This window comes from Lissotriton vulgaris, chromosome 4_1, assembly GCF_964263255.1.
Source record: "Lissotriton vulgaris chromosome 4_1, aLisVul1.2, whole genome shotgun sequence".
In the NCBI taxonomy this organism is placed as follows: domain Eukaryota; kingdom Metazoa; phylum Chordata; class Amphibia; order Caudata; family Salamandridae; genus Lissotriton; species Lissotriton vulgaris.
The window spans coordinates 1523860403-1523882987 of record NC_141691.1 but is presented as its reverse complement, the minus strand read 5'-3'; the positions used below and the strand labels follow the sequence as shown (position 1 = coordinate 1523882987).

General features: G+C 44.1%; 1 protein-coding gene and 1 non-coding gene across 2 annotated transcripts; both read left to right on the top strand.

Moving 5' to 3' along the window:
* Window positions 1-8952: 8952 nt before the first annotated feature.
* Window positions 8953-15755, top strand: RPS20 (ribosomal protein S20). Its single transcript, XM_086965764.1, has 4 exons — window positions 8953-9089; window positions 10032-10131; window positions 10583-10656; window positions 15029-15755. Exons 1-4 carry the CDS (start codon window positions 9087-9089, stop codon window positions 15209-15211), a joined length of 360 nt encoding a protein of 119 aa, XP_086821890.1. The 5' UTR covers window positions 8953-9086; the 3' UTR covers window positions 15212-15755.
* Window positions 10289-10354, top strand: LOC147724188 (small nucleolar RNA U54). Its single transcript, XR_015295399.1, has one exon. It is a non-coding gene; the product is annotated as a small nucleolar RNA U54 (small nucleolar RNA).
* Window positions 15756-22585: the final 6830 nt, after the last annotated feature.

The window sequence follows — 22585 nt, the reverse complement described above, 5'->3', positions numbered from 1 at the left end:
AAAGACCGAGTTTTGTTCATTTGAATTGGTGCAGTCTCTGTCGAACTACCCGTGTGTACTTCGTAGACCTCTGTCCCTGGTTGCAACCAATAAACTTTGGTCTTTGACGTCATCAAGAAGTATCCCGTGTCTCTGTTTGCCAAGACAGGGGAATCCGGGGTCTTTGGGTGTTGCCCTGACACCGCTGGGTTATTGTAATAGTATCGGTTCCGAGAAAACCCGGTACCTCAAGGCGCCTCCTGCAGCGAGAGGCCCCCAGCCCGGGGGAGAGGCGTCTGGACGGGAGGTAATGCCCGGCGGTGGGGGCCCTCGGGGGCCCTTCTTGTGATGTCTGCCGCCTGGACTACGCGTGTTGGTAAAGAAAGCAGGACGTTGCTGGGGAGGTGCTGCGAGGGCAGACGGTGTGGCTGTGGGAAGGGCCCGGGATCCACACGGGGCAGCGGGTCATTGTTGTTGGCGTTAGCGGCCCCAGCGGCGCCCCCGCCGGCCGCGGACTCCGACATGCTGCCACAGAGGCTCAGGTGGGCCCCGGGGGCGGCTTCATGGGGGGCTCTCTTAACCAAGCCTGGATCGGTTCACGTGGCCATCTGCCCCCCGGCACTGGAATGCTGAGAAAATAAGCCTCACACCGTTTCTGCGCAAGCCTCCAAGTCAAAATCCATACAAAAACAGTAAATACTGGGCTCGTCCTCCCCCACTAATGGGCTGCGGCTGTTTGCGCCAGATCTCTGTGTACAACAGCTCGATAGCTGCCTGCAAATATTGCATTTTGTATCCCCAAAGGAGATTAATATTGCATTAACTGTATCTAACATTTTCTTAAGTACCAGTGATCACAAACGGAGAGGCTTCCTGGGCGCTGGATGCTTGAGCTGAACGTATGCATTTCTTAAAGAAAAAAGAAAAGGATAGTTTTTTTGTTTTGTTTCTGATGTTTTGTTGTAATGTGGCGGCGTGGGCAGAGGTCTTTGAAGGGGAGCCTGCCCTCAGTGTCTGCTTCAAGCTACCCTGCTCTGTCTGGAGATGCCCGAGCAGTTGCCTCCATTTAATGCTTATTGTCAACGCTTCAGTGATGGGGGAAGATGCCTCTTGTAAGTGAATTTCCTGAGCTGAGTGCTGTCAACTCTGTTTCAGTCTGATCAATATGTGTGAAAGTTTGTAAAAATTATGTGACCTGTGGAAGCAACTCTGCTGCTCCCATATTTGTTAGGGCTTGGAACCACTTTTATTCACAGTGTTTCTGCACAGTTATCGCCTTTGCAGTGATGTAGAGACCTGTTAGCCTTGTGCTATCTGTGGGTGACTACTGTATGCAGGGCAGTCCCCTTTTAAATATTGTTGGGTTGCTCAGTGAGCTGGATTTTGCTGTTAATTATTGGCACAGGCTCGTGGCACTTCAATACTAAGCGCTACACAACCTAAGACCAAACCCGTTGTACTTTCATGCAAACCTACACGGCGGCGGCGCTTGTTTTTCTCTACTCTCTACCTCTAAGTACCCCCTACCACTCTATTCTGCGGCCTCTTTATCCGGTCTCAGGGTCTCTCAATACCACTATCTCACTAGCCTTTTCCCCGGTCTCTCTCTTCCCCTGCTCTCGCTCTCCCACATCCGGCCCTCCCTCCCTGCTCTTACTTCCCCCACCCCCTTCAGCCCTCCAAAACCTGTGTCTGTGAAGTCAGCTGGCATGCCCTCTTGACGCACGCGGATTCTGGCAGTCTCTCACTGAGGGTGTCTATTTTAAGTGAAAGTCGATGACATTAGCTAAGGCACTGGAGATTACACTGCGCAAGTATATCACTCATTTACCAAGGGAGGGGCGTGGCCCCACCCCACAGCCCGCTCGATGCCCAGCACATGCTCGTGACGCTTCAATACTAAACCTGTCGACTAACCACCGACAGCAAATGATGATTAAGCAACGCCCACAACTAATAGCCTTAAGAGTACCTTACTAAAGTGAGCCCAAAATAAGAGCATTATGGTGATAGTCCAATGTTTCTAAGCGCTATTCAAATTCAAGTAACATAATCAAAACTACAACTCCCACAATGCATGAAGCTAGTTCAGGAACACACCTCTTTTCTGTTGTATAATTATCTTACGAAAACTCACTGGGTCTGGAACTCCTTGCTGCAGCTGCATAGCACCCATTCTGTCTGCACAGGAGTGTCTGTCAATAAGATCTATGAACTTGTCTTACGTGTGCTTACGTGTACCAGTGCTCCACAAGTACCCAGCTTTCCATGCCTGATGCTTTACGTGCGCTTTTGCATCAAGTGCAACCATCCTCTACATGAGCCAATAGCTATGGCTAAACACTTATAAGGTCCCAAATGCGAGACCTATTGGCTATGCCAATGCTTGTTTATTTTTCTGGAAACTGCCTTATTTAACTTTCATGATAGAAAACGACCAGAATCACATTATCATTCTTTAGATTCCAATCCATAGAAATTGTCTTCCACGAGCATCGGTAGACAATAATATTTTTTTCCAATCTTGTATTTTCATTGATATGACTACTGAAGGCCTTGCTTATATATTAAAAACAGAACTTTGGACTATACCATTTCCCGCTGAAAGGCAATATTTTTCTCCATGCTTTTCCATACCTGGTGTGTCATGCAGTTTGGTGCTTATTTTCCCTCCATGTTAAAGAACAGTAGATGCTTCAGCACCCAGGCTAATGCGCTGCATAGCTAAATACATAGAAGGTCCCAAAGGCGAGTCCGAATGCACTGCAAATGCTTTATTCGTAACTGTGTTTGCTAAGCAGATACTACACCTCCAGATTGTGTGTTTTTTTTTTTTAGGAGAAGCTTGTCACAATGTGTTGGAAATTAGCACATTGGGTCCAAAGGGCGAGACAAATTGCATTGCAAATGCTTATTTTTGGACTTGTAGCCTGATCTTGAGTACGTAAAGGCACTGCTTTCTGTTGCTGAATGCCACTCAAGCGCAGCTGGCGATCACTGACTGCAGCAAGCCAATCAAGTGACCTACAGTTTATTCAGAGCCTGGGAGGAACTAACAACTGCACTGCTGCCGAACTTCGGTACTCAAGAGAAGAAAATTAAAGTGTTGGTACTCAGTACTGGCCCATTTGAAGCGCAGATGGGAGCGTTTATTTCTTGACATAGAAATCGGAACTGGCTTTCCAACTGATTCTTTAGCCGGGCTTTAGGAACAACAGGATTTATTTACAAGTCCCTTGCGCCACTTTTGCGTCATTTTTAGGTCTTGCAGACCTGCACTGCAGCGTGCATGCGCTGCTCACTTTGCGAGGCTTCTTGTAATCTGGATATTTCAGAAGTGGAGTCTAAGCCCCGCCCATGTTTTTGATTGGCTGGCGTCATCCTCCATGCTAAACGCTGGCTTCCAATTGAAAAGGAGGCTTCTTAGTCCCTCCTTGTTACCGCTGTGTCTCCTTTTGGGACAGCCCATCGGACTGGATCTTTTACTTAGGGCGTTACACGGTCTCCTTCATTACTCTGTGTAGGCACTTTGTTTTTTCATTAAAGAGAAAGCGCGATAGTGAAAGCACGATGTAAACAAGCGTCTGCTTTTGCGCAATGGCAACAGCTTGTTTTTAAATGAAGGCGATCTCGGTGAAACTGGCGGGCAGCAATCATTTTCCTTTCCACCAGGGAACAAGAGTTTCAACACTTAGGGGCCAATTCCGATTTCGCTCGGAAGGGCACCGAACGCGATCAGGCCGGAAAAAGTACGAACCGTACGCGTGTTTTCCGCTCGACTCAAACAGCTGTACGAGCGAGCAAGGACGATGCGAGCAACGTGAAATTCACCGACCGAGTCGTTTCCAGGTCTGAACCGCTCCGTACGTCTCGTCAGTAAGTAAACCGTGCAATGGATGCGATTTACGACGAGAGAGTACGATGCACGCGTCGGAGAGCCGGCGCGAGACGAAGTTTCCGGCTCGCAAACGTCCGGGAAGTTGCCTTTGGGGGTCTGCATCGGACCCCCTGTCACCCGCAGCCTTATGACTCGGACACAGGGGGAGACACAAGGGTCTCCCCAACACAGGCATGCACGGTGCGGATGGCACCAACGCGTACCCACTCTAGGGGGCGAGACGTACCAATTCAGTCAATGAGAGCCCAGGGACGCATCATACGACCGGCTCCCATTGACTTCTATGGGAGTCCGACCGAACTGAGTCCAGCACCATGCAGCCGCATCGTACTCGCTTGGTTGGACTGCAGGACTCTGGCTTGGTCGGAAAACACTCCGGATCCGGCTAGGCCAGAGAGCTTTCCGACCCAGATCGGAATCGGCCCCTTACAGTTGAGCTGATTTAAACACGCCTTTCATGTATTAAAAAATATATATAGCGCCAGTAGTACACTAATTAAGTTTCACACTTTATTAAAGGGAGAGTATTATTAACATTGGGGTTTTTGACCTCAGCATTGACATTAAAAAACATAACTCCAAATGTACATTAAAACACTAGCTAGCGACGAAAATGCAAGACAGACCAAAATAAAACAGAAAGTGTGCGCCTCCATAACATCTGGTGAGGGGTAAACGACCAAAATATAGAATGGACAGAATATCGAATCTAAAATATAGATAGGACAGAATATCGAATTACCAAAATATAGTCAGGATATCGAATTTGGGGTAGGAAATATCGATTTCCATATTATCGAATTTAAAATATTGATTTCCATAATATCGATTTTTTTTAGTGTTATGTATGGTAGTATATGTGTAAAAATTATGTATTAATTTTGTAATGTATGTTTATTTTTTTTAAGTAATGAATATTATGTAATTTCATTTTTGCGTAATTTAATTCCGTAGCGGGTTCTGGGTTTATAGGGGAATTGGGTTGGAAGTAATTTAATTATAGTAAATTAAATATTAATTTTTATTTATATGTATCGATAATTAATTGATTGATAATTAATTATTTATTGGTAATTATTTATTAATTTGTAATTAATTTATATTAATTCGTAATTAATTTGGATTAATTGATTAATTGATAATTATGTTAATTGTATTATTCATTATTTGGATCGGGTTGTGGGTTTATAGGGGAATAGGGTGAGAAGTAATTTAATTGTAATAAAGTAAATATGAATTTTTATTTATATGTATTGATAATTAATTGATAATTATTAATTGGTAATTAATTTATTAATTGTTAATTAATTTTTTAATTGGTAATACATTTTTATTAATTGGTAATTAGTTTGAATTAATTTTTTATTGGTATTGATAATTAATTTATTTGTATTGTATTAATAAATCATTCCTTTCCCTACTATTGCACTCTCTTGAGTGGGAATAGTAATTTTTACCCCTACGCTACCCAACGTTTTCCCTATTGTTGCACTCACTGGAGTGGGAATAATCATTTTTAGCCCCCCCCCCCCGCTATCCAACGATTTCCCTACTGTTGCACTCTTTGGAGTGGGAATAGTAATTTTTACCCTCTCGCTATCCAATGCTTTCCCTACTGTTGCACTCTCTGAAGTGGGAATAGTAATTTTTACCCCTAAGCTATCCAACGCTTTCCCTACTGTTGCACTGACTGGAGTGGGAATAGTAATTTTTACCCCTACGCTATCCAACGCTTTCCCTACTGTTGCACTCACTGGAGTGGGAATAGTAATTTTTACCTACCCGCTATCCAACACTTTCCCTACTGTTGCACTCACTGGAGGGCGAATAGTAATTTTTACCCCCCCCCGCGCCATCCAACGCTTTCCCTACTGTTGCACTCTTTGGAGTGGGAATAGTAATTTTTACCCTCCCGCTATCCAACGCTTTCCCTACTGTTGCACTGTCTGAAGTGGGAATAGTAATTTTTACTCCTACGCTATCCAACACTTTCCCTACTGTTGCACTCACTGGAATGCGAATAGTAATTTCTACCCCTACGCTATCCAACGCTTTCCCTACTGGTGCACTCACTGAAGTGGGAATAGTAATTTTTACCTTCCCGCTATCCAATGCTTTCCCTACTGTTGCACTCTCTGGAGTGGGAATAGTCATTTTTACCCACTGATATCCAACGCTTTTTCTACTGTTGCACTCTTTGGAGTGGGAACAGTAATTTTTACCCCTACGCTATCCAACGTTTTCCCTAATGTTGCACTCACTAGAGTGGGAATAGTAATTTTTACCCCTACGCTATCCAACGCTTTACCTGCTGTTGCACTCACTGGAGTGGGAATAGTAATTTTTACTCCTACGCTATCCAACGCTTTTCCTATTGTTGCACTCTCTGAAGTGGGAATAGTAATTCCACTCCCCCCCCCCCCCACCCCCCAGGCTATCCAAAGCTTTTCCTACTGTTGCACTCTTTGGAGTGGGAATAGTAATTTTTACCCCTACGCTATCCAACAAATTCTTTTTTTACATTAAATTTATTATTTTTACATTTTAAGCTTTTTTACGTTATTTTAAGTATGTTTTATTTAATTGTTTTTAATATTTAATTAATGGTATATTATTTTCAATACATTTTAAAAAATTCGATATTTTAGTTAACTATATTTTAACATTCTATATTTTGGATTCGATATTTTAGTACTTACCTGTTTGTCGATAGGGAATCTATATTCTGTACTTCGATATTTTAGAGTCGATATTTAGGGCATTCTATATTATGTCCCTCGATATTAAGTCACTGTACCCTGGTGAGGTGCTTCTAAGATTTCGTCAGGGACCAAAGTTACAACCCTGAAACCTAGGCCAGAATAACACCAGGCAACGCCAATACAGATCTGGCGACTTCTGACGTGCACACGCTTTGATGAAGTCATGTGACAGGTAACTCTCTGTCTTTCAGCTAATCCGCCCTAACGCATTTCTGCCTCTTTCTCTTCACCTCCTGTCCCCATCTCTTGCGCGCTCTCTTTCTCCCCAGTCTCTTAGCTCTTTCTCCTGCGTGCCATCCTTTTCTCCTGCTTCTATCCCTTTCCCCTTTACTTCCCCTCTTTCTCGCGAGGTCCCAGCTTCTCGCTCCCTCTCTCCCACCGTCCTCTGTCTCCCTTTCACGTGTCCTTACCTTTCATGCTCCCGCTCAATTTGTATTCTCCCTCTATCTTTCTTTGCTCCCTCACTGCACGCATTATCTTGTTCTCGCTTTTTCATTTATCCTTTTCAATATTATCAATAGCGTTGACGTTACTTGACACCCTCTTATGAGCGCTTCCAAATAATAGGGGGGGAGTTGAGTCGGACGTATAGTTTCTGGGTACGGATGTTGGACATAAGTGTCATAAAGGATGCACGGATCTTGGACCCCTCCAACCACGGATAGTAACTTTACTTACAGATATGGAGAGCACTGGATATTAAGCGACACATGAGGTGTTTATCTATTGTCTCCAGTGAATCCTAGTTGTGCAAGTGTGCGCAGATGTGTGGAGGTGGGCGCTGGAGAGTGCAAGTATGTGCATTTGTGCACAGGTGCAAGCTGGCACGAACACGTGTACACAGGAGAGTCTGTGCTGGTGCATGCAGCAGTGTATGGGAGGGTGCAAGATTGTGCGCCTGTGCATGACTTCAAGTAGACACATATATGTAGGTGTGTGCTTGTGCTGACCTGAGTGCAGCAGGGAAGCAAAGCCTATTGGGCTAAGATGGCTTTAGCCCCGCGCCTTCCTGCCGGTGTGAATCCCAGCCCGAGTTGGGGCCGCTCCCAACACAGGCTCAACTCTACTGCTGATGTGTCCAGGGCTGCGTCGGAGATTGGCCCTCACTGGGAACCTCCTACATAGTCTTTCGCAGGGCATCCAAGGCCTTAAGTGCATAAAACAAATTTGGGAACTGTGGCCCAGAGTACATAGCAGGTGTACCACATAGGGCCGGACTGGCCGTAGGGGGCACCAGGCATTTCCCCAGTGGGCCGGAGACAGGGGGCCAGGTTTGTCACTGGGGGCCGGTTTTGCAGCAGCGCTGCAATATCGGCTCCCTGTAACAAAATAAAGGTGGTGGCGGTGTTCGCCACTAGAGCTTCTCAATACCACAACCCCCCCCACCCCACCCTTGGGGGTCCAGTGAAATTGCCAGGGCTGGTTTCTCTTCCCAGTCTGGCAGTGGTCCCACAGATATGGTTAAACAATCATTTGCAATACAATAGGTCTCGCATTTACGCAAGTTTGAGCTATTGACGTTATGAATGACAATGCCTTGTATTTTTGGTTTCATTTTAAAAACATAAATAAAAGGCATTGTCTTTTACAATGCCAATAGCTTAAACTCGCATAAATGCGAGACCTATTGCATGGAAAATGCTTGTTAACGTGGGAAAAGTGACGAAGGAGTGGTGCAAGGGGTTTGTACATAAGACCCGACGCTCTTAGCGCGCCTTCTGTTTTCTTTGAATGCAGACCTTTTGTCAGCCATTTAGGGGAGGTGTTTAATCCTCTTTAAGGAGAGAAACCAAACGCATGGCGTTTTCGCCTTCTGTTTTCTTTGAATTCAGACCTTTTGTCAGCCATTTTGGGAAAGTGTTTATTCCTCTTTAATGAGAGAAACCTACCGCATAGCGTTTTTCCAACTGTTGAAGTGTCTCGTTTATGTCAGAAACTCTTTGAATTATTGACAAAGGCCGCTTCACGTGACAATTTTAATTCGGTAAATCTGAATTTTAGGCGAAATTTTAGGCGAAAACCGACGTATCAGTTAAAGGAATGTCATTGTAATAATAGTAATGTTTCTGCTGAACTTGTGCGTACAGCCGTCTACGGTAAAAAGTCGTAGCGTGCGACGGCGTCTCTCTACACAAGGAGACAAGCTCCTGATAAACAACAACGCCGTAGTACTCCGGTAGAAGCGCAAGCCAATAATACAAGCACCGCCTCTGCTCTCCTGTCCTTCTCGGCATAGGTTGTATCAAGCGGCATGACAATGTTGTTCCGGGTTGAAAGGGCGGGTTCTTGTCCGATGACGTTAAGCATAGTATAAATATCTTAACCCTGACTTTTCACTTCCTTTCGAATTCAGACAGCGAGGTCTGCTGATCATTTTTCCTGGCTCACCGCTGTTCGTTCGTTTCTTAATTTGAGGACGAATAAGTCGGTCAGGAAGCACATTAGCTATGGTGAGCATAGTAAAAGAAATATACCTGAACTGTTATGTTATATCTTTGTTCGTGCAGTTTGGTTGGCTTCTTGCTTGATAATACGTGTGGGCGCGCGCTTAAGTTTTGCGAGGAGAAGGACTTTCATGGAGAGTTCTTTTCCGTTTGTCCTCGGTGGGCGTCCCCGCTTTTTTGTCGGATCTGCTGGGTCCAGTTGATCAACTCGAGTCGAGACAGGCTGTCGAGTCAGGCTAATGTCAGTTAAAATCTAGAAGTGTGTACAATTTATTTCTCACCACTATCCTTTTTGTCTACTATTTATTTCGATTGTGTAGTGATAGGGTGGTTCTCACAGTATGAAACGTGTGCACTGTTATATAAGAATAGCAGTATCTTCAGCTTGCACACTTAATTCTGGTAGTTTATGGGCGAATTACCTCGTGTTGTACGAGTTAGCAGTATGCAAATTGCACTGTAAACGAAAGCATGTTCGAGTTGGCACAACGGCATCGGGGTGCATTTTGCGCACGTGGGAATGAATATAATCAGTCGAGGATCGAGTGGTATTTGATTTGGCGGTTATTTGCAAGCTATGCTCTTCGAAAAAGAGCAAGCTATTCTGCTGAACTGGATGTTTTTGGCTGCGCCCTATTTACATAAGTCTTTTACCCTGAATGTTTCTAGTTGTGTGGTGCATTTATTTTTTCTGAAAACCTAAGCAATTAAAAAAATGTATTTATACACATACATACCATTAGACCTGATTCAGGCGGGAGACCGATTTTTCAAGCCAAAAATGGCTTTATTTTAGCTGTCTCCCGCCTGAAATTGCATTTTCTACAATCGAAGTCAATGGGGAATCTTCATTCTCCCGATTTTTTTTATTTTAAATCTCCCACGTCCCTGCCCTAAAATGTTGGCATGTATGAATACAATAAATAAATAAAACATTCTTTTCTTTAGGCATTTAAAGACGCCGGCAAAGCACCTGTGGAACAGGAAGTAGCTATCCACCGTATTCGAATCACCCTGACTAGTCGCAATGTGAAGTCACTTGAAAAAGGTAACTCGTATGGATGAACTGTCTGACTGGGTCGTTGATCTGTATTTTTCTCACGGTCACACACGCAATAAGTGTGGTTCCTATTTATTGTTAACTAGTGATGTAGCTAATATACTGGGTTAATTTGGACTGAGACATGTCCCGATAAATTATCAGTTGGCAATGAGGATAAAATCTAGAGATGAATTGCTGTGATTTATTCATACGCTATTCTGAGCCAACTTTACGGTTTTTGCTTCTGTATGACCCCTTTCACCTGTAATCAAATGTTGCAATCATTTAACCTCACTCCTATACTTTCTGCCACGGGTAGTAAGATTTTTCCTGGTTCAACTTGTTAGTTTACTTAACATGATTGCGTTTGTTCTGCGGTCGTTTTTTAAAAAAAATATTGTAAATCAGTCATGGTGTGGGGTTAACTTGTATCTTAAACCTTTCTACATCTTTCTAGTGTGTGCAGATCTCATTAGAGGTGCGAAGGAGAAAAACCTGAAGGTGAAGGGGCCAGTTCGCATGCCTACCAAGGTAAGTTAAGTCACTTGTAAGAATTAACTTTTGAGTAGAACTTTAGCACTGCCGTGTTCTTCAAATGTTTGGGCTGGTCTGTAACATGAAGTGGTGTAAAAGCATATGATTGCTTTTGAGGTGGTCTTTGCCGTGGACATTTCTGTTCCTAAAATCTTGGATAAATTCAACAGTGCTATGAAACAACTTGTGTAGTCCTTAAAGTGCGGTTTTGCTAAACAGCCTGTTTCTTGTGGTTATTTAATGTCCAATTAATCACTTGTATGTCGCCAAGCTTATCCAACAATAACATGCTCTACACCAGCTCATCATACTTAAGAATTGAAACGTTCTATTCTGGAAGAATCCACACTTACCCTCCTGCGTACTGTAATTTTGTAATTAGATGGCGCTTACTACCCTGTACAAGGCTTCAAAGTTATTTTTGGTGAATTAGTATAGGGAAATGAGTTACTTTGAGCAGTGGACCTGCAAGTCTGTTAGTTCCATTGAAAGGGATAATGAAGGGAGAGAAGAGTCTAGAAAGTGTATTGGATGAGTTTTCGTATGCGTCTTGAGAGAAATGTTAAATCTCCTCGTTACGTCTCCACTCGGGAGACGATCGTTTTTGAAGCTGCCCCAGGTTTGTGATTTTGTAAATATGGGTCCGCATCACAATCCATGGGTGGTGTGGGAGCCCACACAAAGCCCATGGAATACCTTGATGCAGTGATTTGCGCTGCTATGTCTTACTTCATATCTGAGGCCATGCAAAGCCATACAGGGTGACCTTGCACTGCCTCATAGGTATGGTGTAGAGGCTTGCCCCATCAGAGGGTCAAAAAGTGGTGCTCTGGCCATGTGAAAGGACACATTGCTGGAGTTGTCGAAGTGTCTGTTTTCAGACACCAGCAATGCATCACTTCTGCCCCTGCAAACTTCTGAAATACTAATGTATCAAATTCCTTGTGACATGGTGCGCTGTACATTAAATGAGGGGCATCCATTGTCACAAGGAACGTGCAGTAAACTGTATCTGTTTCATTAAAGCAATGCTACGATTTCCTAAAAGAGGCCCTCTACGTTTTTGAGGTCTTTCACCATCGGGTATCTACATAAAAGATTGCAGCATAAATAGATAATCAAGATGTTACTCCGTGGAATTAGTACTGTAGTACATTATCAAACTTATTAGGTCATGCACTGCAAAGGTATACCTGTACCAGCGAGCCACAGATAGAAGACCTCCGCTCCAAACTGACTGCCTCCCCATTCACAATAGGACAGTCTGGTTAATAAAAGATATCATTCACAATTGGAATACACCTCACAATTAACATTACACCACTGTCCAAAACCCAGGGCTCATTTTACTCCCTGTATTTTTTTAAGGCCATTTTGGCAGACTTGGACTCCTACCCATTAATCTGACTTCTGTAGCATTTAGATGCTTATCCACAGCACCCTCATGACTTGCACTACCCTAATTTGCAACCTCTTCACCCTATGCTCCAACTGGAATAACACCTTATTTTCGGAATAGAATAATGATGTTCACAGATCATGCTCTATCAAGGCAAATCCCTTAGATGGGCCCAAAAGATCACTCTTGCTTTCAACATTCTGTCCCACACAAAGCAGCTTGCTTTGAGCAGGTTGACTTTCTATATAATACAATACCTCTTTAGGATTCTTTTTTCTCCATGGGTTTCTTTGTGTGATGCATCAGATAATAACACGTAAATGGCTGTACAAGGCCCTTCATCTGGGTCATTTGTGCTTAATGACAACCTTGATTCCATCACTTTGCCTTTAAGGCGGAGCAAAGCCTCAATTTGATCCATTGGAAGTGTTGCTCAAAGTTGGCAGTGAGGATACATTTCAGTTGAATGGCTGTCATTAAAACATGTATTTTCAACCAAATCTGTATGGAGCGTTTTGAATGCATGGTTTTATTTGTGTTGAACGTGCACCGCTAGTGATGTGCATACTTGCGTTTCGACCTCTATACAGCAATTGACTTAAAGTGTTTGTAATTAATACTTTACAATACACTACAGTAGTCATTGAGGGTAATTCAGGATGCAAGTCCAAATTCCTTTGACTTAGTTTTTATTTTACTATTCTATACTGGTGGCTTTCTACATTAGTTTCTTTGTTTAGTGCAGACAATTCAAACACATACTTGGAATCTAATATCCCACGAAACACCGGATGTTTGCTGAATGTATGTCATGGGTACAACTCGATCCTGCCATCCTTAATCACTTTCATATCCACATATTAAAACTAACATTAAGGGCCCCCAGATAACCATGTAAACCACAAGTGCAAAAGACTTTCACTTCGAGGGTAGTTTACAGCAGGTTTTTCTTGTGTGGATTATCCGAAATTAGACTTCACCCGATGTCCGTCATCCAAGTTACTAGACTGCTGAAATGCGGCAACCATGTTTATAATGTATCGGACCATTACCCAAGTACTTTCCTTTATCTTGTCCGTGTTCTGATTGAGTAGCTAGATTCTCAGTTGCTATGCATGGGCCCAGAAGGTGCTAGCATGTCTCAATGTTGAAATGTGATGCTGCCATGCATGATGCTTGGAGAATATGCTCAACACATTAAGGCGCATATATTAGTGACTTGGAGCTAAATAAAATGCAAAGGGTGTGAGATTCAGACAACATACAGTGAGTTTTGGTTTAGTTTTAGTTCACGCCTAAGCAGTGCATGCTGTATCCAGAATGTGCATAAAGTACCTACCATCTTTTCTACTGGTTCCTGGTAGTGCCTTTCCTAAATTCCTTTTGTGGAGGATATGCTTAACTAGTCCTGCCTCTGGTGTCCCCCCGGCCCCTGTTACATGTGATCTTACTTTTTTAGTGTTCCTCCTTATGCTCTTTTTTGCTTTCTCTGCGTGTGTATCAGAATGGCACCTGCTTCACGTGCGCAAAGCTTAGTTTTAGACTGTAACTAGATTCAGTGTTTAGCTGACCGCATTAGTTTTGCCCTTGTTTTTGTCCACCCACAATAATTCTAACTGATTTCATTGTGGCATAAGGGCCCCCTTCTGAATGGTGAACCCACCCTGCACATTTTACACCACCCACCTCCCTACAGTGTTCTCATCTCCTGCTTGGCAAAGGGGTGATTGGTCTTCACACCCACCCACGTTGGTGCCATTTTGTAGTTTGATTACTGGTGAAGACTGTTCATGCACTCCAAAAATTTGAGCCCACAAAGGAATATTTGAAGTTTTTAGTCAAGGTGATGCGTGGCAGCGGGGGTATTTATTGCTCACTGATCCATGCGCTTTGTTAAAGAATATGGAAGGCGCCACCTCGGGGGCAGCGTTCCCTGACTGCACAGCATACATATCCAATGAATGGAAAGTCCTCCTGATCTCGCAGTTGAAGCCACTTATACTCACTGATTGTTTTCCTGATGAAGGGCTCCTTGTAGACAAATTCATTGAGATTGATTTGTTTGCTGATAAGATGTGAATGAAACCTACAATATCTGCTCACGAACAATATCTGCTCGTGAACAAGTAGTCATGATTTAATACACTTATTTTGAGAATTGATGAAGCTTTTGTGCCTTTGATTTTGGAACATTCTATTCATTGGATACTTGCGCTGTGCAGCTCGTGGCCGCTGCCCCTGGGGTGGCGCTTTCTATATTTTATAGGGATTGCCAGTGAAGCATTACTTTAATTTTTTTCCATTTTTGAACAGTTTTTCCCCGGTGGGCAAATGCTGCATTCCTGTGGGTACTGAAATAGTTGGCTGATGCCTAGAGTGGAAGGCATTTAATATACTTAACGGCTGTTAATCTTAATTTATAGAATGTGTACCACAGCTGTGTTCAGGGATGTGGTATTTTTTAAAACCATACTGCACTTGTTTTGTAAGCAATGCATGTTAAAACTGGGCCAGCAGTCACGCAATTAACCTTTCAGGCAAAACACATTGATTTATGAATGTGTTAAAGCGTTACTGTACTGCTTACATTTCATGCTTTACCTACTCTTGCATTCCCTATGATTAAAGTATTACATCCACTGAGCTTTGTCTTGAACCCATATGGAAAATCCACCAAATAGGTCCATAAAACCCACCTGAAAGTCAAACATTACAACGCACAAGAAATGAAATGCATTAATACACGATGTGCTGCTGTCATGATCAAAACTAAGCAGTGCTGTTTCTATTGGGTGGTTGTGGAGGCAAGTACACTAGCTCAAACCTCACTGGCTGCATGTGGTATTGTACGTGAAAGCAGCAATGGAAAGCAGTATGTACTTTAACTTATCTGTGGTATTCCAGATGGTTAAATGACGAAGCCAGAGTTTCGCCTGTTTTACTTAATCCTGCTTTCTTTATTTTTTTTAGACTCTGCGAATTACTACTCGAAAAACACCTTGTGGTGAAGGTTCAAAGACTTGGGATCGTTTCCAGATGCGTATTCACAAGCGCTTGATTGACCTCCACAGCCCTTCTGAAATTGTGAAGCAAATTACATCTATCAGTATAGAGCCTGGGGTAGAGGTGGAAGTTACCATTGCTGATGCATAATTTAATCTTTTAATAAAAGATTATTTTTTGTGATTGTATTGTGCTTTCTTGTGAGGAAAATGTGGTTCCGGGTGAACTGTGGACATATAATCTTTAAACTTGCCACATAACAACTTGGTACAATTCTTGGCCCTTTTGGAACAAATTCCAGCAACTAACTTGACTTGTAATGCTGGGCTAAATTGGCAATTATACTTTGTATAAAGCCTTCACATCTTTGGGATCAGTGATTGCTATTCACATGTAAGGTCACAGTTTAAGCGTCTTTTGGACTTCTGAATCAGAAGTTTACAAAGTGTACTGAACAGTCTGCCTTCTGTTGCCGGCCTGTTTCTGCTTTGTACTCCCAACCCTGGCAGTCGTTTTTGTGCCATTAGCACTTAGTTGACCTGTTTTGATTGTATGCTGGTTCATTTTTTGCAGTTCGGTCCCGTTTGACTATGTTAAAAAATATTGATGCACCTCCAATTCAGTGGAATATAGCTTTCTTGTATGAGAAGGTCCAAGGGCAATAAAGTTATGGACCACCAACGGTGTACTTTTACCCACCTGTCTGCAGAGCTTTGTTGGTGCAAATGGCAGGTGCACAGTCATTAGTAGAGCCCGAACTGGTAAGGCTGTGTGGATGCCTGGGGTAGAACAAGTTACTTTCTTGAGTCAGTGGTCCAGTATGTTCCCAGACTACAATGGGAATACTTTAAAAAGTGATAGCTTAAACAAGGAGATAAGGGGTGCAGGCTCAACTTCTCTCCAAGATGTATAGTTATTGGGTTGTACTTTCTGGGCAGTGGCTTGTGCTACTGTAGCTCCAAGGTACTGCAGGTCTTTCTATTTTCCTGCAAGCTCCATATCTGCTTTAAAGGATTTCCAATGGATGTAAATTACTGTGGATGGTGGGGACACATACCTGACCCAAAGGTGCTGCATCTTCTCACCACTTGATTTGGTAGATCTCGCCTGAGACTACATGCTAGATGCTTAGACATTTTGTTTAGCTACATTGGGCTTAGAGCCTGCCCACTGCTTAACCCACAGCTTGTTTATCTTTCCCTACAGCCACTACCTGTAATACAGGGGGTGGGGGTTGCAAAAGACAGTAAATAGCCGGATTGGTATAGCGGGCCCAATGTGGACAAAAATCTCACTGAGAAGGATCCCTGCTGGCCCTCCCGGTCTTCGGAGTTTGTTTTGGGGGGTGCCCACTCATTTTTCCAGGAAGCAGTTCGTCTCTGCAAGAGTGAATGCAAACTTAATAGCCACAATTCACGTAATTGGAGTGGCCACAGGATTACACCTGGATTGATACAGGCCTAAAGGTTACAAAGACTCGGTCCTACTTATCAGCCCAATCTCATTCATGGGATTTATTTGGACTCCTGACAAATTACCCTGAATCCAGTTTGACACTCCCCTGGCCAGGTTACCTTTCTGGGCTGCTTCCGAGAGATCAAAGCAGTTAACGGGGCAACTATACTCCCATAATTGCCACACACTTGCTGCGATACCTGGAGAGTCCCAGAGGCAGATTCCTTTCCATCACATACTGCATCTTTGTATCCAAAGGGCAAATCTTCATGCTAAAGTTCTGGAACAGGGTTGTATGAAAGAACTAGGCATATGCCTTTACAATGAAAAGAAATTATTCAGCAAGTATAAAGCCATATATAGGCGTTATGTGCAAAATGCTTACATTTTCATTATAGGCATGTAGTTTTAAGACTTGTATATTTTTATACACATGTATGCATTTCCCAATGTGCAATATATATACTGCAAAATGTCCTTCAACCTTTCCCACTAATTCCCTTGTCATCCACAAACCATTATACTCTAAACCCCCTTACCACCCAAAAACCCACTTCCACCTCAAATTCCATTGCCAACCATAATCCCATGCTTACCCTAAAATTCCCTTTTGTACCCAAAAGCCCATACCCTCCCTTTTTGTCAAACTCCCGCCCTAAAAATACCTTGCGCTTCTACAATCAAGAACTGTAGAGCACACTAATTACCTGTGAGGGTCTCAAGGTGTTGGGTTAAAGGGGGTGGCGCTACTGGTTGAAAGTCAGGGGGTCTTGGGTCTGTCGTAGGCTCAGTGAGAGGGTGTTTCAAGGTCTTGGCGGCGATGTGAGAAGGATCTGCTGCCGGTGGTGATTCTTCGGATGCAAGGGATGGTGGCGAGTTTGGTGGAGCTGGCGGTTGGGGATGTAGAAGAAAAGTTGTCTGTTCTAGGCTGGGCTTGTGGAGTGCCTTATGTGCGTGGATGGGGTCTTTGAAGTAAATCCTCATGTGACTGGGAGCCAGTGCAGGTTTCTCAGGTGAGTGATGTGGCATGGTAGGTCAAGGATCAGGCGTGCAGATGCATTTTGAATGTGTTGCAGTAGTTTGAGCTTGGCTGGGGCTCCCGCGTAGAGGGTGTTTCCATAGTCTGGTCTGCTACTGACAAGTACTTGGGTGACTTCTTGTACCTGTCTGGATCCACCTGTAGATCTTGCGGAGGGTGTTGAAGCAGGAGATTGTTGACTTGCTTGGTCATGGGGAGTCTAGGGTGACTCCCAGGTTGCGTGTGGGTGTCTGGGCTGCCATCAGGAGTCGTCCAGGCTGAAGGGTCAGAGAAAAGGATGAGGACCTCAGTCTTGTCAATGTTCAGTTTTAGTTTGGTGATCTTCATCCAGTTGGCGACTGCCTTCATTCCTTTGTGGAGGTTGGATTTGGTGGTGATGTTGAGGTCAGGCGACGTGCGAGCGGGCCATGTAGATGTTGAACAATGGCTGAGGGATGATTCCTGTGGTACGCTGCAGACCTTGGAGGCTTCGGATCGGAATGGGGGGAGGTGGACGCTCTGGGTTCTGTCGGAGGAAGGAAGTGGTCCATTCCAGGGCCTTGTCTCGGATCACCACGTTGTGTGGTAATAGGTCTGATGGGGAGCCGGAGTGGATTGTGCTCATGGTTTTGATGGGGTCATTGATGTTCACATTGACCCACGCTGGCAGGGGTTGTGGTCGATGGTGTGCGGAGAGACTGGAGTGTCTATGTCTGGGTGTTGAAGCTGTCGTGGGTGTCGGCGATCATATGGTGGAGGAAGGTGGTGAGGGAATTGCACAGGGCTTGTGACGGCGGAATGCCGTTGGGGTAGGAGGGTGCACGTGTCTGGCTGTCCTGTGTGTTGTTGGTGCTGCTCGAGACCCTGGTGCTGTTCTTGTGGATGATAGCGATTCCTCCTCCGACTGTTGGTGCGGTCTCTGCGGGTGATCTTTTAGCTGTCTGGGATGGCGATGTCTGGTGCGGAGTAGTCGTTCATCCAGGTCGGCTGCTTCTGGGGGTGTCGAGCAGGTCCCAGAGCTTGACGGCGTGTTTGCGTGCGGAGCGGGTGTTAGGATGCATCGGAGGTGGTTGAGGTCTTTCTTGGCGTGTGGTTCGGCAGCTGAGGCTGGTGTAGCTTCCGTTCTGGCAGATGAAGGGATCATGTGTGTTTCGGGGTGGCCTTGAAGCAGGCATGGGTCCGTCTGGAGTTAAGAGCGTGCAGTGTGCTGGGCAGGCAGCGAAGGGACCAGGAGGCAAGGGCTCAGGATCACGGGGGCAACAATGGGAATAGAAGGAAAAGGGCACAGGAGAAAATACAGGCACAGGGGAAAGACAGACAACAGCAGTCATACACCAAAAACAGTAAGGGCAATACAATGAATGAATGACACCGACAATAGAACAAACCTAAGGCCTACCACTGGCCACCAGGGATTAGGTGTAGGTGGTAACCTGCGGGTGGAGGATGGCCTCTACTTGCAGCAGCTGGGGCAGGGTTAGGACGTACAGGCGGTGCTATGTTGAGGGGGAGCGACCTACCTAACAAGGTAACAGGTCACTCTCTACATTACCCAACTTTATACTGCCATTTTCTGTGGTAATGGCATGTGTGGTTTAAGACTGTTGTAATTGTGGTTTCCTTGGCTGCGAGGACTGACCCCACTTGGTTTCATTGATGGCCAGTTTTGCCACATATATCCTAGCCAGCACCTTTCCTAGGGGTCTCGGTGGTCCTGCTATGAGTTGCTGAACATGCCTTAATTTTCAGATAATGATTCAGAAAAGGGGGTGGTGATGAACAGTGTCTGAATTAAGCAGACCACTCTTACCCAGTCCAAAGATCAGGGCTTGATCCATCACCGTTTTTAGCTCACTGCACCATCCCAGCTCAGAACTTGGCTATATGCAAATTAGTCTGACCCCGGCCCAGTGCATCATGGGAACAGGGCAGACCAAACTACCAAGCCAATTCTTAATGCTGGGAAGGAAACAAGCTTCCTGGGACCGGTTTATGGCAGCCCTAATCTTTGGACTGGGTAAGAGTGGTCTGCTTAATTCAGACACTGTTCATCACCACCTTTTCTGAATCGTTTTTTGCCACTATAGGTGTGGCAGGGTATACTGAGACATGAGTCCCTTGCTCACTGCACCATCAGGATTCAAGCAAGCCGGGCCGACGACGGCTGAAATGCCAGAAACCGGTCCCCAGAAGCTTGTCTCCTTTCTGGTGAAGAATTCGCTTGGTAGTTTGGTCTGCCCTGTTCCCATGATGCACTGGGCCAGGGACAGACTAATTTGCATATAGCCAGGTTCTGAGCTGGGATGGTGCAGTGAGCTAAATAACGGTGATGGATCAAGCCCTGATCTTTGGACTGGGTGAGAGTGGTCTGCTTAATTCAGACACTCTGTTCATCACCACCCCCCTTTTCTGAATCGTTAATTTTCAGATAGGCTGCACAGAACTATTCCAGTTCATGATCATCATGGGCATAAACATTACAGTAACACAATCTTTATTTTCATTTAAATTATGTTTTCATTCAATTACTTATTTTTAAATAAATCCTTCCCCATAACTCCAGCATTGTATGGTCTTCCAAAGACTCACAAAAATGTGGATAATTCGCCTATGCGCCCCATCATATCAACAATAGGCTCGAGTACCAAGCCATTATCAAAAATTGTTGATTCATATCTATGTCCTCCTCCCCGGACATATGCCTCCTTTATTCGCGACACTGGAGAAATCAGAAAATTAGAAGGAATGCAATTTAATTCCTAGACTGAAATACTGGTGACGCTTGACATTGAGGCGTTGTACACAAACATTCCTCGGTGTCAAGCGTTAGCAGATCTCCAACGGACACCAGGAGATAGACCAGATGGATTTGTGATGGAATGTCTGGAAATAGTTCTTTTTAACAATTTCTTTGCGTTCAAAGGATCCCTGCACCAACAGATTAAGGGCACCAGCATGGGGCCTTCCTGTGCTCCCAGTGTCGTGAATATTTTTATGGGAGAGGAAAAATGTCTTCAATGAGGCGGCTCCATTTTTTGACAACTTTGTCACATGGAGGAGTTTCATTGATGAAATTTTCTTCATCTGGAGAGGAGACAGTAACTCCCTGGAAGAATATGTACTGTGGCTAAGCTCAAGTGATCAGAATCTTAATTTTACTGCTAAAAGTAGTGCTCGATATGTGGAGTTTTTAGATCTTCTGATCTCTGGATGTAATCCAACCTTGGAGGTGAGTCTGTTTTGCAAACCCACCGCAAAGAATACAATCCTCCAATACCCAAGTAATCATCCGAATATTCAGAAGGATTCAATTCCTTTTGGTGAGTTTCTTTGTATTAGAAGAAATTGCACGAGATTGATGGAATTTCACCGACATGTTGATGCTCTAAAATTAAGACTACTGGCTAGAGGCTATCCCCAGAGGCTAGTATGCCATGCGTACATGAGGGTAAAATATTATAACCAGGATGCCCTATTGGGAGGAATACAGCGTACCCCAAAAGATCAGGTAGTCTGTCAATTATTCCCCTTACAATTGAAAGTTGAGGAACATAATTTAATAAAAAATTGGAAATTTTTTAATTCAGGGGAAGAGGATACGAACTTAGACCAACCACTGGTGGCCTTTCGAAGGAATTGTAATTTACGTGACTTATTGGTACATACTAATGTGCCAGATAGGATGCGTCAAACAACTATAACTGGACTACCAATGGTGATGGGCAATCATAGGTGCGGGTCCTGTCACGCCTGTGACTCAGCCATTGTTATAGATTCTATTGAATACCGAGGGAAACATGTTCAGTTGAGAGACCTAACCACTTGTAGGAGTCAGAACATTATTTAAAGTATAACCTGTCCCTTTAATCTGTCCTATATTGGGGAAACATTGTGAATTTAGAGTCCGTTACAGTGAACGCGTCAGCAATACGCAATTGCATAGTGGAAGCTCCACTTGTCCAGCACTTTTTAGCTAAACAGCATTCTGAAAAAGACATGAAATGGTGTATCCTAGAAAAAGTAAAAGGCCTAACAGGGACTCCCATGGACATTATCCGTAAAAGACGAGTTTTTGGATTTTTTTTTTTTTGATACAGTAAATTGATTAAATTCAGTGAAATATTACGTAACCTGGTAATATTGTTTCTGTAGATAAGAGGTTCTCTGAGTGTTGTAGACGGCTGTCTACTCTGGTACCTGAAGAGTACTATTCATTAAACTCATTACAGTGTTGGATATGTAATCATGGAGAGATGAGAGAGCTGTGGGTGGGAATTACAACTTAAAATTATTTTACCCACAGGCGATATGCATAGACCTACACATCCCAACATTTTTTTGTATTTTAGATACGACCAATTGGGCAGAATATGTGGGTCAGCTCATGTAACTAATAGAAATTCATGAATTATAAAACAGCATATCAACAAAGTGGATGTTTTCAGAGAATGACTTCTGTCCGTTTTTTTTGTTTGTTTTTGGGCTGAGTTTGAATAACTAATGAATCTCACTGAAACAAATAGTTGTTTTTTCCGGAAAAAATCTGTCCCTTCCTTTGAGAAAATTCAGCATTTTTTTAAAGCAAAAAGTGAGGAAAGCACTTTATAGATGTTATACACATTTAAGATCTAGTGTATATTTTTCTGTCCCTGTAGATCAGTGGTTCCCAAACTTTTTTGACCTGTGGCTCCCTTGACCTAATTGGCAGTTGGCCATGGCTCCCCCCATTTTTTTTTTACTTGGTGGATGGGTGGGTGGGGATGTAAGCCTGACCTCTGGTGTACTTCCTGTTGCACTCTGACTGCCCCCTCTGTCCATGCCAGCCCCCGCGCCCTCAGACTCCCCCCTTCTGTGCATGCCTCCTTTCTTCGTGACCTCCGACTACCCCTTCTGTCCATGCCATCTCCATACGTGTCTTCTGACTCCCCCAGCCTGTGGATAAGACCTCCTGGGCACACAAGCAGCCGGCCTCGAGCACTTAACAGGTCTTTTAAAGACCATTTGCATGGTAATGAGGCCTTGCTGTTTCACTCCTTCCAAGAGCCCCTGCA

Excerpts from the sequence above, each read along its gene's own strand:
- RPS20 (XM_086965764.1), top strand. Across the intron at positions 10,132-10,582 it reads TGTGAAGTCACTTGAAAAAG|TGTGTGCAGATCTCATTAGA; the intron begins GTAACTCGTATG and ends ACATCTTTCTAG. Across the intron at positions 10,657-15,028 it reads CAGTTCGCATGCCTACCAAG|ACTCTGCGAATTACTACTCG; the intron begins GTAAGTTAAGTC and ends TATTTTTTTTAG.